This window comes from Colletotrichum chrysophilum (assembly GCF_026319265.1).
Source record: "Colletotrichum chrysophilum strain AFK26 chromosome Unknown scaffold_328, whole genome shotgun sequence".
Taxonomy (NCBI): domain Eukaryota; kingdom Fungi; phylum Ascomycota; class Sordariomycetes; order Glomerellales; family Glomerellaceae; genus Colletotrichum; species Colletotrichum chrysophilum.
In genome coordinates, this window is record NW_026517615.1 from 1 (window position 1) to 16,377 (window position 16,377).

Genomic DNA, 16,377 nt, shown 5'->3' on the forward strand with positions numbered 1-16,377 from the left:
CTGATCACCTTAGCCTCTGAAGACTTGATCTACTACAGCCTACGACCTACGACCTACGACCACGACCCCAGTGTACTGTTTTAACGTCAATCCCCAACTTCTGTTAGCAGACCCTACTGTCGGATAGCTGACCGTAACACCACCACGTCATAGGCCCTTCTGGTTGTTTGGGACCTAATTCATGAAGAAATATGGCATTGATGGTAAGCTTGTTGATCTTGCCTTAGTTGTAGGCTGCTTCGAGCCTTGCGGCTTAGCTTTCACGCGTGGCTGCACGTGGTCGAGGCACCTTAGGTTGAAATAGGGTGGTCGGCATCGTGCCGACCCCGATTCTTCCAGGATGATAGTGGCTTCAAGTGTTATGATTGAAAAATGGGTATGAAGTATTTTAACTTGAACGTGAAAGTTACAATATTGAACTCCAGAAACATACAAAGGAAAAGTGCTGGAAGCAAGAGCTATAGACAATACCCCGGCAGCGCACATCAAAACACGGGACTCGGCTCATTATGTCTGACAGAATCAAACCTGCGAAACCTCAACTTCCGCCTTGCCAAGCTTCGATGAACCATTATCAGACTCATCAACATCATGTCCAATCTTCCACTCGTCGACCAATCCTCGGAAGTCGACCGGCAAGTAAGGGGAGGTAAGCTCCTGGAAGCCGCTAGACTTGCGATGTGTTTCCAAACCAAGATCCTTCATCAGCATGTTGACATAAGGCAGACCCTCAAAGACGAAATCGGGAAGGCTGTTGCCATAGCCACATGCTCCAAAGCGCCACTTGCCCCACTGAGTGTGAAGCATGATCTCATCCGTAATCTCTTGCTCCGTAGTTGGCTCACGGTCCAGCTTGCCGCTCAGGTATGCCGCAATCCAGTGTCCCTGGATCGTCGCGCAAACAGAGGTGCTTACTGTGGAGATCATGCCGGCGAAGGCGAGGTTGCGCTTGGACATCATCGTGGACGGAACCATGAAGCGGTAGTAGCGCAAGGGGTTGGCCTCCTTGGGCTGAAAGCTGAGCTTTGGCTGTGCGGCGAGTCGGGGATACAAGGACAGGACCTTGGCATCAGCGTCCTGATCGAGCTCTCGCTTCTCGCTGGGGGTGACAGCGAGGCCGAACTTCTCCTCTCCGAGCCCGGCGAACTTGATGGTTGACTCCTTCTTCCAGCCCGTGGAGCAGATGATGGCTTCGGCATCCAGTTGTTCCCCAGATGCGAGGATAACGCGGTGAGGCTCCAATCGGTCAATGTTATCAATGTGAACCCGAATCTTGCCTTCTTTGACGAGATCAAAAAGACTGCTGTCGTAGTTGAGAATACTGAGACCACTGCCGATCCAGAAAGCAGAGTGCCATGGCTTGAGCTTTGCCAGCTCGGGGTGAGAGTCGTAGGCATTTGCTGAGAGAACATCACCGCTCAAGACCTTCCAGAATGAGTCCACGATGAATCGACCGACAGCAGTTCCGTGGAGGAAGTTTCTGACGCCGCCATAGCCATCCTCAAAGCCCCAAGGGCAAGGGCTGAACCAAGACATGCATCGAACGTTTAGAAGCTGGTCCAAACGCTTCTTGAGCGGTGTAACGAAAGGAGGCGCGATCCAAACGGGGCCATGGCCGTTGGGACGGACTATCAAGTCTACCGTGGTCCCATCCTGAACCAAGGCGTAAGCGACGTCGAACGCGGACTTGGCTCCGCCAACGACTACGGCGTTCTTGATGTCCTTCAGTTCTGGTGCCTTCTTGCAAAAGTCCTTGGCGTGGAAGAGAGGCCCTCCAAAATTCTCGGAGTTCTCGTATGAAGGGATATTAGGTGTTGAGGTCAAACCAGTGGCCAGGATCAACTTCTCAGTCTCGATCGTGCGGGCCCCGCCAGCAGAGGTCACGGACAACCGCCAGCCATCGTCTCCGAGGCGCTCAACCAAGTCCACGGAGGTATTGAATTGGATTCGATCGAAGAAGCCAAAGTGTTTGGCGAAGTCGGTAAGATAGCGATGGAGGATTGCGCCTGGGATATGGTTGTTTGGCTTCACACCGTAGACTTCTTCGGACATGGGAAAGTCGGGATATTCGTAGGTGCCGATCATGTTGTTGGACTTCAAGCCCGGGTACAGTCTGTTCTTCGACCATGTCCCACCGCAAGACTCGGCTGTTTCGAGGACGGCGAGGTTCGCAGTAGGGTTGAGTTGGCTGTAAGCCTTTGCGGCTGCCAGCCCGAACCAGCCTACCAGTGCATGTTAGCCATTGTCCGATTACTTTCTGATTACAAGTTCGAATGACTTACCGGCGCCAACAACAATGGCGTCATACGACTCCGTTTTGGTCGTCATAGTTGTAGGTTGACAAAGATTGTGGTTGGCTTATACCAAGGAAACGAAGTTGCTGCCAAAATGCTGATGTCTTCAGTCCTGGTGGTTGTGACAAGTAAGGAGAGTCATCTGAAAGCAGACTGGTGTGTGCGCGATGACGACTTGTTATTTCAAATCGTTGTTCCAACGTCCTCCAAAGGATGGCTGCATGGCAACATTGGATTCGGCAATGGAGCCAACACGGGGTTACACGCAAGTCAGACACCCTGTACCGCAATTTCCATAGAGCAGGCTCACAGTGACATCGACAGTGGCATCTTCCCACCCGGCACAGGAACGGTTGTTCCGAAAGCTGATCTATTCTTAAAACACCTTCCGGTTGGCTTATCGTAATGCCATCAACTCATTACAGGGATGCATCCGCGTTGAAGAGGGCAGGGGACTTCGTGGGGTAGACCAACGATGAGCTGAGTTTCGCTGCAAGTGTTCATCCTAAGAAACACATCGTACGGTAGATGACCATTCATTCGTGATGCTGAAGTCCCCTAATTGCATAGTATGGTGACTATGGGCTTGGGTGTGGTCGTGTGGGGAACGGACCTTATCACGGACCTTATCACGGAACTTCCGATCGGAACGGAACGGACCCCGGTCCTATGCGTCTCGCAGCCACTCCGGATGTAGCTGCGACGACTACCCATGGGAATTCAATAGGAGCTATGCTAAACACAAAAGTTTGCCCATGTATGCTCCTCGGAACATCCTTAATTCAGTTGGTAAAGGAGTCTTTGACACGTAGATAAGATAATTTGCATTTGCTTGATAGCTACTAGATAAGAGCAGCAGTTTGACAATTGTAATCAAGGCTCTATCATCAAATTGCCAACAAAGAAATCGAATAGATTCAAACATGTACGCAGACATCAGCAAACCTCCGGCACCGCTACCGCAAGCGCGGCCACAGCAGCTCCGTGAAGGCATCACCCTGCTGCCACCACTCACACGGCGAGGCCGTGGACCCGGCCTCATAATTCTGCAGCAAGACTCCTCCAAGCACCTGGACATCATCGAAGGCGTTCCATCGGCACTTGTAAAATGGGCCGAGGAAGGTTATGTGGTGGTCGGTATTCAAGCGCGGGCAATCTCCAATGGCGGCGATGTTCCAGAAGTCATGAGATACGCTTTGGAGGCGATACAGAGTTGCGACAAGTTGGAATCGCAGAGCCGTTTTGGAATCATTGGTGAGCTCCAACAATGGCCACCGCACCAGATGAAAAACTAAGTCGATTGGCTAATAGCATACGATTCAACGCTGTGGAATGCGGTTGCGGATGTCTTGGGCAACTTTCCCAGCATCGTCGGCGGTGTCGTGTACGCCAATTCATCAGATGAAGAAGACCTGAGAAAGGCTGTAATTCCTGTACAGCGTCATATGGCAGGGCAGCCTACATCTGTAACGGGCAAGGCGGCTGGTGTCACAACTTACAGATATGCGAAAGCGAAGTCCTTTCGCTTTGCAACACCATTCCAAGATGACTTCGACTATTGGGCAGAGTCGCTGTCGCATACAAGGAACTTGACGTTTCTCAAGCCACTCATTAACGGCCCATATTTCGACCTCGAAAGTATCTGGGACGAACACACATACTACGAATTTGCGGATCGCTCGGTTGAGCATACGATGAGTACCATGGTTGATCAACCTTATGTGAATCATGTGCCTACTGTAAGTAAATACGCCGCGCACGCTATGCAGGGACCCAAACAGTTGACCAAGGCACGCAGTTGACTGGCGGGATTGGACGCGCGCCCTTGACTCAGTTCTACCGGAACAACTTCATCTTCAGCAACTCGGATGACACGGAACTGGAACTCATTAGCCGAACAATTGGCATCGACCGCATTATTGACGAATTCATCTACAAGTTCACGCATAACAAAATCGTGGATTGGCTGTAAGTGATCATCTGTGACTGGGGTTTATCTAACGCGATGTGGGCGCTAAACAAAGCTTGTGTCTAGCGTCCCCGGAATTCCACCCACATTCAAGTATGTGGAGGTCCCATTCACAGCCGTGGTAAATATCCGCGGGGACCGGCTCTATCATGAACATATTTCATGGGATCAAGGAACTGTTCTCGTGCAGATGGACTTGATGCCTGAATACCTTCCCTTTCCTCATGCTGTCGAGGGCCAACCGCCTGGCACGGCCTTGGAGTACAGAGTGCCTGTGACGGGAGCTGAAACTGCCGCGAAGATGAGGGACCGGAATTCGGTAGCTTCAAATAGCATGTTCAGCTACCAGGTACGCAAAAGATAGAGGGAGGCATCGGGTAGTGCACCATTAGCTGAGGAGATACCCGGCCGACAATTGATTTAGCCCTTTCGGACAAGGGTCAAGCATGTTTCCCCCGCATTCTCAGCATGATAAGGCCCTCTATCAGGATAAGGAGAAACCTTCGTAGAAACCGCCTTGACCCTTATCTGCACCCCGGAAAGGGGTTCCCGGCAGCCGGTGCGGGTCTGGGGAATGGTCGCCGTCCAATGTTCGCCTTCGAAAAGATAACGCCCCATACCCAGCTACGTGTTTCTCGTCATTTTGCATGCGTGGTCATCTGCCCTGTCTTTGTGAACTTTCCAACGTCGATTTGTGCGACCTGCATACCGATGCAGCTGTGACTTCATACATTGCCAATCTTTCTTGTCCAACGTAGACCTTCAAGCAGCGCGCTCCTCCTATTGACGATACCGCCCGGACCCGGATAAGACCAGAACGAGGACACAATAAATGTCGCAGATAAGGGAGGCACGCGTGGCAAAGCGGCCAGGCAACTCGAACGGAGAGCCGGGCAAGCGACGAGCACCCTATGCTTTGCGGGCCTGCGATGCCTGTCGCCGGCGCAAGGGCAAATGCGATGGTCGTCAACCATGCAAATATTGCGCTGGTCGCGATCAGGCGTGCAGTTACGATAGCTTCCTTGGAACAGAGGAGTGGCCCCAAGCAATCGTCGAAATGATTCAACGCCAGGAGAAGCGAAACAGCTCCTCTCCTTCTTCATCATGGTTTGTCACAACTATCATATTCTCCATCGCTTGCGCTGACTGTAGCGGCACGTCTAGTAATAACCAAGACGCAATTATGGAGATCCTCTCCAGTCTTCAAGGCCAGCTGAACAGCCTAGCGTCTCGAGTTCAAACATCGAGCCAGAGCCCACCCGAACCCACCTTTGAGGCGACCGATTGCAATAACGAAGACTTCCTCTCAACTCTTATGAACGATGCGACCGCTATTGGGGACTACGTGGGCGCAATCGAGCAGAATTGGCAAAATCCGCCCCGGCCGATATACGGATTGCCTAGCCCAGATAATAGCCTCAATGCATCATCGCAATCGCAATCGCAAGCCGAACCACCGAGGGGCAGCTTTTCTGCGACGCAATCACGGCACCCACCACATCTAAACGTTACCTCAGATATCGAGTTCAATGAAGTGGTCTTTACCCAAGACAAAGCTGCTGCCGTCCAGACCCAAACACCAGCCTGCGATGCGTCAGCTCTTCTCAAGTTTCGAGAGCTGATGAGCCTGAAAGATGTCAGGAGACTATTAGGCGTATATCAGGAAGTGATCGGCGATCTCCACCCAATTGTCGACATTGATGAAGTCCAGACGCGCGCTCGTAATTGCTATACCGATGGAGACTCGACGACGTGGGAGTTCTTCACCGAACCCGTCGAGGTCGCTTCCGAAGACGACCTGTTGATTCTGAATCTGGCTTTGTTGATAGGACTCCATGCCGATGCGACACCGTCAAAACACGAAAGTGAATCTATTATCCGAGAGAGTATTCAGCCCGCTATCAGCAGCAAACTTGCCGCCCCGAGGTCTACCATGAATGGAGTTATAATAGTGTTGCTCAAGGTAATTAGACGATTGCAATTTCCCATATGGCATAATTTCTCACAAGTGGGCCAGGGCGCTTATGATTTCTTCAACGATACGCCGCAATCTGCATGGCGCATGTGTGGAACTGCAGGGCGCATGTTGATGGAACTCGGGTTCCACAACGGCGTCATGTCGGAAGACATGCTTGATTCACGGGCTCAACGTACAGAAGTATGGGCTCTTATGTCGAGCATCGTCATTCTCGACCGCCAATGGAGTGCTGCCGCAGGTCTCCCGAGAAATTTCCAGGAGAGCGCTTTCGGGCCCATCAACACTTCTTCTGTAAGGCCAACTGTGACAACATTTCGGAGTCGAAACGCAACCTTGCTGACATTTTCCCACTAGATTAAACTTCCATATCTCGAAGCCATGCTCACATTCATCAAGCTCAGCGACAAGTTCAGTGATCCTATTTCCCAAGCGACAAAGTCACAACGATACGACGACGAGGAAGCTTTCGAGGTCATGAACTTCCGAATCGAACAATGGCGGAAGAGGGCGGTTGCGGACCCCTCTATAATCCAACTCTGGCACAGCAACCCCCTAAGCCAGCCTCCGACATGGAAGATCCTCTTGAATCTCCGGGCCGAGTCTGTTCGAAGTCTCCTATTCAAACCACATTTCTTCTCAAAAGCCGACGTACAAACCAGCAAGCAGTACCTCCGACCCGCCATTGAAGTGTTATTCGACGTTTGCAACGTTCTTTACAATCTGAACACGACAACGGACATTTACCGCAAACAACAACCGTTCTATCAGCCTCTTCTCGCATCCGCATCCGGGCTGGGCTTCGTGCTTACATCATTCCTTGAACACAACAGGTCAGCTGTGTTGACTACTCTCTCTACGGAGGTTGCTGGAGCTATGGGCCGAAGCTACGAGATGGCTGTCGCCCTGGCAACTGGGTATGCGAAGATCTCAAGAGCATCCCAGGGGTTAGCTGAGAAGTTATCTGAAGTTCGAGAAAGTCTAACCGGCTTGGGGATGCTTGAGAGACCAAGAAATTGCCGGACAGGTTCGCAGGTGGCTCAGTTCAGCACGGATCATCCATCACGTCTTGGTGCCGATGTGGCTGTGGAGTCTGAAGTTGCAGGCACGTTGGCTGGGATTTCAAGTGTTAATAATACGGAATCCGGGTGGGATGGGTTGTTGGGGATTGATTGGACAACCGGCGGTGAGGCGAGCACAGTACTGTCAGAGAGTATATTCTAGTTCCAGTGACGAATGGTCATGATTGATACCCACTCATTTTCCAGATCCTCCGCTACTCCCTTTTGCTTTGACAACTGCTTGACTGCAAAAGATACTACAAGTAACAAATGAGAGGTACACATTGAGTTGCACGGCCTCATAAAGACTCTTGAGTGTAGACTAATAACCCAAGGTTGTAGTACAGACCCCGCTGCATTCAATGCATATGGATCCTTGACGATTGATTATAAACGCCTAGTCTATTTTAGGTCCACTTATATACAATTATGCAATCAGTTGTTGCATCTCGACAAGACTATGAAGGTCTAGTTGGTCTTGAAGTATCTGTCAAACCAAGTAATCGCCTGGTAAAAGGCCTGCTCCTTTGCAAACCGCTGCTTCTCATCCTTCACGTCACCACGAACAGAGAAACCATGGGAGACTCCAGAGAACAAATTAATTTGGTAGTCCTTTCCTGTCTTCGCCAGTATCGCTTCACTTTCGTGGCGCTTCTCTGCGGGGAATATGTCGTCGAACTCAGCCGCAGCAATGGACAACGGCCCAGTAATGGCAGCCAACTCATCTGAGTCCACAAATGAGGGGTGAGCAATGAAACCACACTGAATGCCGCTTTGGTAATGGCGCACAGCGTACTGAAGTCTTCTTTAGCAACCCGTGACTGACAACGGCAGTGCTGTAAGACTAGGAACTCACTTTTGCGCCGAAGCAGTACCCTGCTGCCCCAATCTTTTCAATGCCCATGCCTTTCAGATACTTGATTGCGGCCTGGACTATCGGGTCAATGGTCTCTGTCGTATGCGGATTCTGGCCGTCGGATCCTTCTTGCAGCCACTTCATGATATCGAAGTCCGCAGGCATGTTTAACGGACAGGGATCACGGTTGAAAGTGTCGAGAACAAGACAGACGTAGCCATGGCGTGCAAACTCATCAGCGATGAGCTTGCTGTTCTGCCATATGCCGATGATGTCCGGCAGATACAGTACTGCTCGCGCGGGCGTCTGCTGAGATGTTGGTATCGCTAGATACGCTTCGATGTTGCCGTCAATTTGGATCAGGCTACCCTCAGGGGTACCTCTGCGATATGTTAGATTCGATTTTAAGCTACAAAATATGGCCTCATGTGAGAATGCGTACTCGTGTAGTTTGCCGGCTGTGCAGCATGCAGCGGGCGCGTGGGATGCCATGATTGGTGACGATAACAGAGCCTTTCAGCAACTTCAATGCTGTAATGCGTCCATGATCAAATCAGAAACATTCCACGCGACTGATTATCTTATCTTGTTTACTCTCTTGGTGTTGCGGACCTGTCTCGGCCATCGTCGCATTGTGATGCGGGTCAGATCTGACAGCTTCGGAGCTTCCGTAGCCCCCCCGGCAGCGGGGCCGGGACCCACTTTCCGAAGGTCGGAACTAGTTCCTGAACCATAACCCCAAAAACCACGATAAGAAACAGAGCGCATTTGTGACGTCGAAAGGCATTCGGCTATGTCTCTCGTTTTCTTTTACCAGGAACACTCATCCAATACAGTATTCTATCACATCCAACCAGCATATCTCACGCCCCCGACAACCCCTAAGATGCCTCCTTCTGACCCCCTTGACGATGTGCGGCCGATGTTTGAGCTGCGCGGTCGCAATTACATCGTGACCGGTGGAGCGCAGGGCATTGGATTTGCTTGCACTCGCGCCATCTGTGAGATGGGCGGTAATGTCGCGGTGCTTGATATCCAGGAGAAGCCAGTTGAAGAGTTTGGCACTTTGACCGCAAAGTTCTCTACAAAGGCTATCTACATCCAGACCGACGTCACATCTCAGGAGAGTATCAAGGCTGCCTTTGATAAGGCGTTGAGTGAGTTTGGCACCATCGACGGGTGCGTGCCAGCTGCTGGTATCGCCATTGATAAGCCGTTCCTTGAGCAAACTTGGGATGAGTTCAATCGCATTCAAGAAATCAACGTTAGTCATTGCTTCCGTGTGAGAATCATCATCGCTAATGGTTCCAACAGGTTCGCGGAACTTTCTTCGTAGCTCAGCTCGTGGCAGCGCAAATGGTGAAGCAGGGCACTGGAGGTAGTATGGTCCTCCTGGCCTCTCAGTCTGCGCACATCGGTCTGCCTGGCTACCGTATGGCGGCATATAACGCCTCAAAGGGAGCGGTGTTCATGCTGTCTAAGGCGTTGGCTGTTGAGTTGGCACCCCACCAGATTCGCGTCAACACCATCTCCCCTGGGTTTGTCGACTCGGAAATGACGCGCAAGGTACGAGAGCTGAAAAGCAAGCGAGAAGGAGAGCAGATGTGGCTGGCGCCTCCAAACCAGCGTTTGAGCACGCAAAATGACTTGACGGGCGCTGTGATCTATCTTCTCAGTGATGCCGCGAGACACACCACAGCAACTGATATTGCTATCACTGGTGGCTTGCACGCGGGAACCATAGATGGGCTGATCAGCTACGAGACCAAGCAGTAATTTACCGCATTTTCAACCCAGATTTGAGCAAAAATTATAAAAGTAAAATATATCAATTGTACTTCCACATGACGATGTTGTATTCTGACCAATGTCTCGACGTTTCAGCCTCTTTGTTCGAGAAAAGTGATCATTTTTCAAGCTTGTTCCTTTGCTTTTGCTGCCGCAGCCCCTTCAGGGTCGTGAGCTACGACCTCAATTTCGACCTGCATGCCATCCGACCCCAATCTCGTAACCCCCACACAAGTCCAAAGCGCCTTATGGTTCGGCATCCATTTTTTGAAGTTCCTGACCATTGCCGCCTGTGCTTCGTCGGTGAGGTGAATGTGGTATGACCTCACGATGAAGACTTGCTCCCAGCCCTTCCCGCCAGCATCTCTCAAGACAAAGTCGACGTTTTCGAATGCTTGGTCAATGTGCTCGTCGATATCCCTAGAATGTTTGCCAGTGACTCTGTCGTGGCCACCTTTTGAAGTGAGTTAAAAGATGTCTCGCGGTTTCGTGGCAAACGAGGTTGGATTTAAGAGATGCAGAACGAAGCAAAAGTGAGCGAATTACCTTGACCAGAAATGAAGATTTGATTTTCCATGCGCACAGCTTGATTGTACGCATGTGACTTGAGGTTGTCTGACCCGAAGCCTTGGTACGTGTAGTAGGTCAAGTGAGACATCTTGATTGGCCGTGGCAGTTGATGATGTGCGACTGTACTTGTTTGCCTAGAATGATTTGCGAATATTTCATCAAGCGGACATTTGCTTATATTCTGGCTAGTCACTACTCGTAGTGTCTGACTGACGTAGCACTCTGGTAGTGACCACGGCGGAATTTATATTCCTCAGCATTCATGTTGCAGAGGTACCACTCAAAACAGTCCAGATTATTCGTCATCGTCTAAAAGCGACGTGTCTTGAGTTGACATGCTTAGATGGCCCGATGGTTGACGATTTGTTTCCTGCCCTGCTCAGATTTGGCAAGTTTTAGAATGGAAAGTTGCCAAATTAGGTTATGCGGAGACATTGGCGGCTTGTAGGCTTACCATTGGATCTTTCTATTGGGGCGATCCCGACCCTCCGACGCTTTCAATGCATACACCAGAGACCTTGGATATGCACGTGCGGAAAACATATCGCGAACCTCCACATGAACACTCGACTGTTATCAGATTTCAATCGTGAATTTGTGCTTGGAGCGCCGATACCGGGAGAGATGCCGGTCGGTGCCGAAAATACAGGGACCTGCCGTTGATAAGGCAGCGGGAGGAATATGTATTCCGCTTCGTCAATTGTCGCAATATTCTTGTAAGGGTACTCTCCAAACTATGGGATCTCCGGCAAAGGCCTTTCAATTATCGTTTAGACTCCTGGCACTCAGATGCTTAGGCAGCTCGAACATCAGAAACTAACATCGTTGCCTTTAGCTGATGGACAAGCAAGACCGCAACGATGACGATAGAATCTCATGGAGAGAACCTTCAGTTGTCAGAGAAAATGTCATCCAGTGGCATTTCGATAGCGTCTCGGCCTGAGCTGTTGGATGCCAGCCCGTTATCACAGTCTCCGTACACTTTGTGTGGCATCAGTATACCCTCAGTGCAGACAGCAATCGTTACGCCAGAGTTGGGCCCGAGCCTCAACCAAGAGGTCCAATTAATCCCCGTGCGACCCCCGGGGCCTGGCGAAGTTGTTGTCAAAATAGCTTGGACAGGCATTTGCGGCAGTGTAAGCGGTCTTATTGGGATCCAAGTGAGCGAATTGCTAAAGCAACACATTCACAGGATGTTCTGTTCTCACTCGGCCCTGGAGACGGCCTCCAGGGACCAAATCATATCGCTGGCCACGAAGGTATCGGGCACGTAGTCATGAGCTTCGATCGATCACTTCTAGGCAAACCAGTTGCGGCGAGATATCTGGCCTCCTACTGCCGATCTTGCTACTATTGTTCGCACGGCATCCCCGAATCCTGTCAGGCGCAGACAACCTTCCCTCGCCACCACAACGGCACTTTTCAGCAGTACCTAACAGCACCTTATACTTCACTCATGCCGCTGCCAAATTTCGTCTTCGATGAAGGGATGGGTATCAGTCCTTGGATGTACACCACCGCTCTATGTTCCGGGGCCGCGGCACTCAGGGCTTTGAAGTCTGCGAATCCTTCCCCGGGCGACGTGGTCATTGTTAGTGGGGTTTGCGGCGGGATTGGACATCTAGCCGGAATGATGGCCCGCAATGTTTTCAAAGCTAAAGTCATTGGTATCGATCTGGCATGGAAGGCTGAAGCGTTGGGCTCGAGAGCTGCCGACACCTTTGACGAATTCATTGCCGCCCCCGACCAGGCGACTGACTGGGACGAGTTCCGAAGGAGCATTTCCGACGCGTGCCAAAGACTACGTAATGCCAAAGAGGCTCGGCGGAACGCCGATTATCTGATTGTTACATCAGGTTGCGAAACGGCTTTCGAAGGACTGATCGATTACGTTTGCGATGGAGGCTCAGTCATATGCGTCGGGTAAGACACTACTCCCCAATATACATGTGAAGCTCTAACTGTCACCAGGGTACCGAAATCAAGAGGAAACTTGACCATACCCTTGGCGTTGATGGTGGAACGTTCGATTAGATTACAGGGTCTCCTGATGGGTGGATGGGATGAGAGTTATGAGGTTATGGAGTACATCAGAGAGGGCAAGCTACGGCCTCTTGTGGTAGAAACCTGCCTGGAGGAAGTTCCGTTTCGAATGAAGGCCTTTAAAGACCATCTTAATATCGGGAAGGTCGTTGTCAGGATGGACGATTCAATATGGCATGAACGTCTTATTTGATTTTGCCAAGGCGCAGCATCCTTCACCGCTGCGTATCGACGACTGTGCCGCCGTTTTGACCGGCAGGTCCACCAACAGCCGACGGTCAACCCACTCTGGAGGTGTGCTGCCTAGTAAAGGCGGGGCGAGACGTTCGGTACGGATACGTAGCCCTCGTGAATGGCCTCTTCTGCCCGTCAAACATGTTTTTTTCTTTTCTTATAAAACCCCTCTTGAAAACCTCAAGAAGCGAACTAAAACATTAATCTAAACTGCCCATCACTCAGAAACCATTCACACGATGTGCCAGTTCTGTCCTCGACCCGGGGACTATGGCTATCCTTTGGAGACACAGGATCCGCAGTATTCTCTTTATGTCAATGAAGAAGAAGGAATCTACGACCATTCTGAGGGTGTGGAAGCGGGATACTGCCGTAACCCATCCTGGCCATCAAAAACTGTCGTTCACCCTGCACCCAGCTACGACGGTGCCCCAACCTTCGTTGCGTACTCAGTCTTCGCAGACACCCCAGAACACTCGGAAACCGCACTCCGACCTCTGCGCCCTCCGTTGGGCATCGCCGTTTACGACACGACACAGAACGCTCATCCTGCCCGCAGCGCTCGCCTAGCACGCGCTGTCTTTGATCGTACCTCTCAGTACCGCCAACGTCGAACTCGATATTGAAACATCCACGACTGTCGGACAATACTTGCCCCCGTTGGACCGGTCCTCAATCGGAGATAGCAGATGTGACCACTCGTCATCGCCTCACTTGATTTAGTTCGATAGCTGTGCTATACCACATGAAGTTCTTGGGCCGTCCCTCATTGCCAAATATTACGCATGTATACTTTCAAATAGGTACGTACCCGGAGATGTGTATCGACCTGAATCGCACGCATTGTAACCAGGGCGGAACATAAATTCCGCACACGTTCAGAGGGGGAAACTGGAAGATTGTGCCGAGGTATTAGCCTTATCTGGAGTCAGACTGGGAATGATAAGAAATCCGGGGTAAAGTCGGGAGTGGGCCACTCTCAAACCATATCACTCTGTAGTCTGATAAGAACAAATGGGATGTATAAGAGATTGTAATCGTACCCGACACTTCATCCTGGTGTTCTAGATAACCCGAGTTTTCTCAGTGTTGCAATACTCTTCTCTCCGTTTCAAAAGATCAGTAGACACTGTAACACAAACAACAATGACATCAGCAAACATGAAGCAAGACAAAGCAGATCTTGTGGACGATGTAGTCGAACATGGCAACATCAGCGAAGATTTTCAAGAGCAATTGTCATGGAGTCGACAGCTGACCGAGCTCAAGCAGTCTTACCGTAGTGCACTCGCCTGTTTCGCTTGTGCGTCCGTCGCCATCGTTATTGGTTACGACATGAACCTCATTGGGTCAATCAGTGCGGATAAGGAGTTTGTGAAACAGTTTGGAGTCTTCAATGAGGAACACCAAGCCTGGACACTTCCGGCAGACCGACAGTTGGCATGGACTATCTGCCAGTTCTGTTCTGCCATTCTGGGCGCTGTGATCGTGGGGACAGCCAGCGATCGCTTCGGCCGTCGCATTTGCGTCTTCATCAACATTGCGTAAGTATCTACCAGCTCTCTGCACACGTTTAAATTCTAATGGTGGATGACTCCAGGCTACTGATCATCGGTACGGTCGTCGAGCTTGTGGCTCCCAACTGGGGTGTTTGGTCCGTTGCGAAGGTTATCTTCGGATTTGCCATGGGATTCATGCAGGGAAACACGCAAACATACGTGGCTGAGATTGCTCATGTTCGGATTCGTGGTTTCATGCTGGCTCTATTCCAGTTCTGGCTCATAATTGGGGTGTTTCTATCCTCGTGTGTTCTGGAGGGCACGTCCAGAATCTCTGGCACCTGGTCATGGAAAGCAGCTGTTGTCTCCCAGTTTGGAATTGGCTTGATCAGCTTGTCGCTTTTCACATTCCTAACGCCGGAGTCACCCTACTATCTCGCAGGAAAGGGTGAGACCGAAAAGGTCAAAAGGGTTCTCTGTAGCCTTCGTGGCAAGGAGCCTGGGTACATTGTTGAAGCCGATGTTGATCTCATCATGCGAACCATCGAGCACGAGAAGTCAACAAGCGGAGCAGAGGTGTCTTTTATGGACTGCTTCAGAGGGGTGGACTTGGGGCGAACCCTGCTTGCCTGTTTACCCATGGTCATGCAACAATTTTCAGGTCGGTCCCCCTTTCCTCTCCAGTAGATAGACTCTCTTACTGACTTGTTCAAATCAGGTTGGCCTCTCTGCGGCAACTACCTTACATACTTCTTGGCACTAGCTGGCCTGGAGGACGCCTTCCTTGTCACAGTGATTGCGAACGTTCTTTCAATTTTCGCTGTCCTTCTTTCTTTCTCTCCAGTAGAGAATATTGGGCGACGTCCACAATTACTGCTGGGTCTTTCGGGTATGATTCCCTGCTTGCTGGCCATCACCATTCTAGGCTGGGTCGGTCGCGGTACCCTAGCCAATGGGCGGGCGCTGGCGGCCTTTTCTATCATTTGGACCATTCTGTACTACATTTCCTTGGGAGCTATCGGGTGGACGCTTGTTGGTGAGATCTCGTCTGTTCGGTTGAGAGCCAAGACCACATCGATTGCAACCATTACGAATGCGGTGTGCAACCTGGCATGGGCGGTGGCCATTTCTTATCTCATCAATGAGGAAGAGGCCGATCTCGGCCCCAAGGCGGGAGTTGTGTTCTTGGGCCCTGCTTGTGCTCTAACCGTCATGGCCTTTTTTGTTGTTCCGGAGACTAAAGGCAAGACTTTTGCTCAACTCGATCGTTTGTTTGAGCTTCGTACTCCGGCACGCAAGTTCTGACCGGGCTAAGAATGGCCGCCTGACGCATACACCATGCCATTGAGGGCTTGGGTTCCATAGATCTTGTAGCTCTGAGAAAATCAAGTTTGTTGGATTGGAAAACACAAATGGATGGCATGAGAAGTTAACATCCTGATTGTGATCCAGACCTCTTCTGTGTCGGGCATCCATTAAGACTCTGCGCATGTCCAGGTTAGTGGGACGATGGCAATGGCAAAACCTTCAATTGCGGCTTCAGATTGCGTGTTGGCAAAGGTCACCCATCCTCAAATATCGCTGATGAATTCGCTACCGAAATAAGGTCCAAATGTCTTCCCAAGAGACTCGTGTTGATAAATCTACCTTGCGAACCTGCTCCTTTTTCTCAGTTCACCGCCCCAGTTGTAAAGGACCACCATGCCCACAACACCCAAAATGCAGAGGCCGCCCAACAAAGTCGAGCCTCCCGCAACGCCAAGTCTATCATACAAGGGCGTAGACCAAAGCAATGCACCCGTCGGAATCAGGCACCGAACGAAGCCATTTCCCGCAAAAGCTGAAGCGGCATAGTCTGGATACCCGAGTGAGATGTAGACAAATATGCACTGCAGAATGATTACTAAACCAGCGGCTGTCAATGCAACACCAATTGTAGGTGCCATCCAGTGAATATCCTCTCTCGATGTCCAAGCAAAAAATGAACATGCCGAGAGGTACGAGTAGAGATGCGAGAACCGCAGGTATCAGTCTCTTCTCTGGCTCTATCTGGCCTCCATCTATGACGGCTGGTGTTACCCAGTAGTG

General features: G+C 50.9%; 7 protein-coding genes across 7 annotated transcripts; 4 read left to right on the forward strand and 3 right to left on the reverse strand.

Annotated features, from left to right (window-relative positions):
* Positions 1–522: 522 nt before the first annotated feature.
* On the reverse strand, positions 523–2,328 carry COL26b_014286 (uncharacterized protein; the record flags this gene model as incomplete). Its single annotated transcript, XM_053186861.1, has 2 exons — positions 523–2,222; positions 2,283–2,328. The coding sequence occupies 2 exons, from the start codon at positions 2,326–2,328 to the stop codon at positions 523–525; spliced, it is 1,746 nt and encodes a 581-aa protein (XP_053029188.1).
* Positions 2,329–3,217: 889 nt separating this feature from the next.
* Positions 3,218–4,266, forward strand: COL26b_014287 (uncharacterized protein; the record flags this gene model as incomplete). Its single annotated transcript, XM_053186862.1, has 3 exons — positions 3,218–3,548; positions 3,606–4,033; positions 4,093–4,266. The coding sequence occupies 3 exons, from the start codon at positions 3,218–3,220 to the stop codon at positions 4,264–4,266; spliced, it is 933 nt and encodes a 310-aa protein (XP_053029189.1).
* Positions 4,267–6,619: 2,353 nt separating this feature from the next.
* Positions 6,620–7,371, forward strand: COL26b_014288 (uncharacterized protein; the record flags this gene model as incomplete). The annotated part of the gene is made up of 2 exons (XM_053186863.1): positions 6,620–7,155; positions 7,344–7,371. 2 exons carry the CDS (start codon positions 6,620–6,622, stop codon positions 7,369–7,371), a joined length of 564 nt encoding a protein of 187 aa, XP_053029190.1.
* A 396-nt stretch (positions 7,372–7,767) lies between these two features.
* COL26b_014289 (uncharacterized protein) lies at positions 7,768–8,647 on the reverse strand (the record flags this gene model as incomplete). Its single annotated transcript, XM_053186864.1, has 3 exons — positions 7,768–8,061; positions 8,156–8,537; positions 8,598–8,647. 3 exons carry the CDS (start codon positions 8,645–8,647, stop codon positions 7,768–7,770), a joined length of 726 nt encoding a protein of 241 aa, XP_053029191.1.
* A 394-nt stretch (positions 8,648–9,041) lies between these two features.
* COL26b_014290 (uncharacterized protein) lies at positions 9,042–9,931 on the forward strand (the record flags this gene model as incomplete). Its single annotated transcript, XM_053186865.1, has 2 exons — positions 9,042–9,419; positions 9,470–9,931. The coding sequence occupies 2 exons, from the start codon at positions 9,042–9,044 to the stop codon at positions 9,929–9,931; spliced, it is 840 nt and encodes a 279-aa protein (XP_053029192.1).
* A 137-nt stretch (positions 9,932–10,068) lies between these two features.
* On the reverse strand, positions 10,069–10,601 carry COL26b_014291 (uncharacterized protein; the record flags this gene model as incomplete). Its single annotated transcript, XM_053186866.1, has 2 exons — positions 10,069–10,397; positions 10,490–10,601. 2 exons carry the CDS (start codon positions 10,599–10,601, stop codon positions 10,069–10,071), a joined length of 441 nt encoding a protein of 146 aa, XP_053029193.1.
* A 3,350-nt stretch (positions 10,602–13,951) lies between these two features.
* On the forward strand, positions 13,952–15,594 carry COL26b_014292 (uncharacterized protein; the record flags this gene model as incomplete). The annotated part of the gene is made up of 3 exons (XM_053186867.1): positions 13,952–14,334; positions 14,391–14,950; positions 15,053–15,594. 3 exons carry the CDS (start codon positions 13,952–13,954, stop codon positions 15,592–15,594), a joined length of 1,485 nt encoding a protein of 494 aa, XP_053029194.1.
* Between the last annotated feature and the right edge of the window lie 783 nt (positions 15,595–16,377).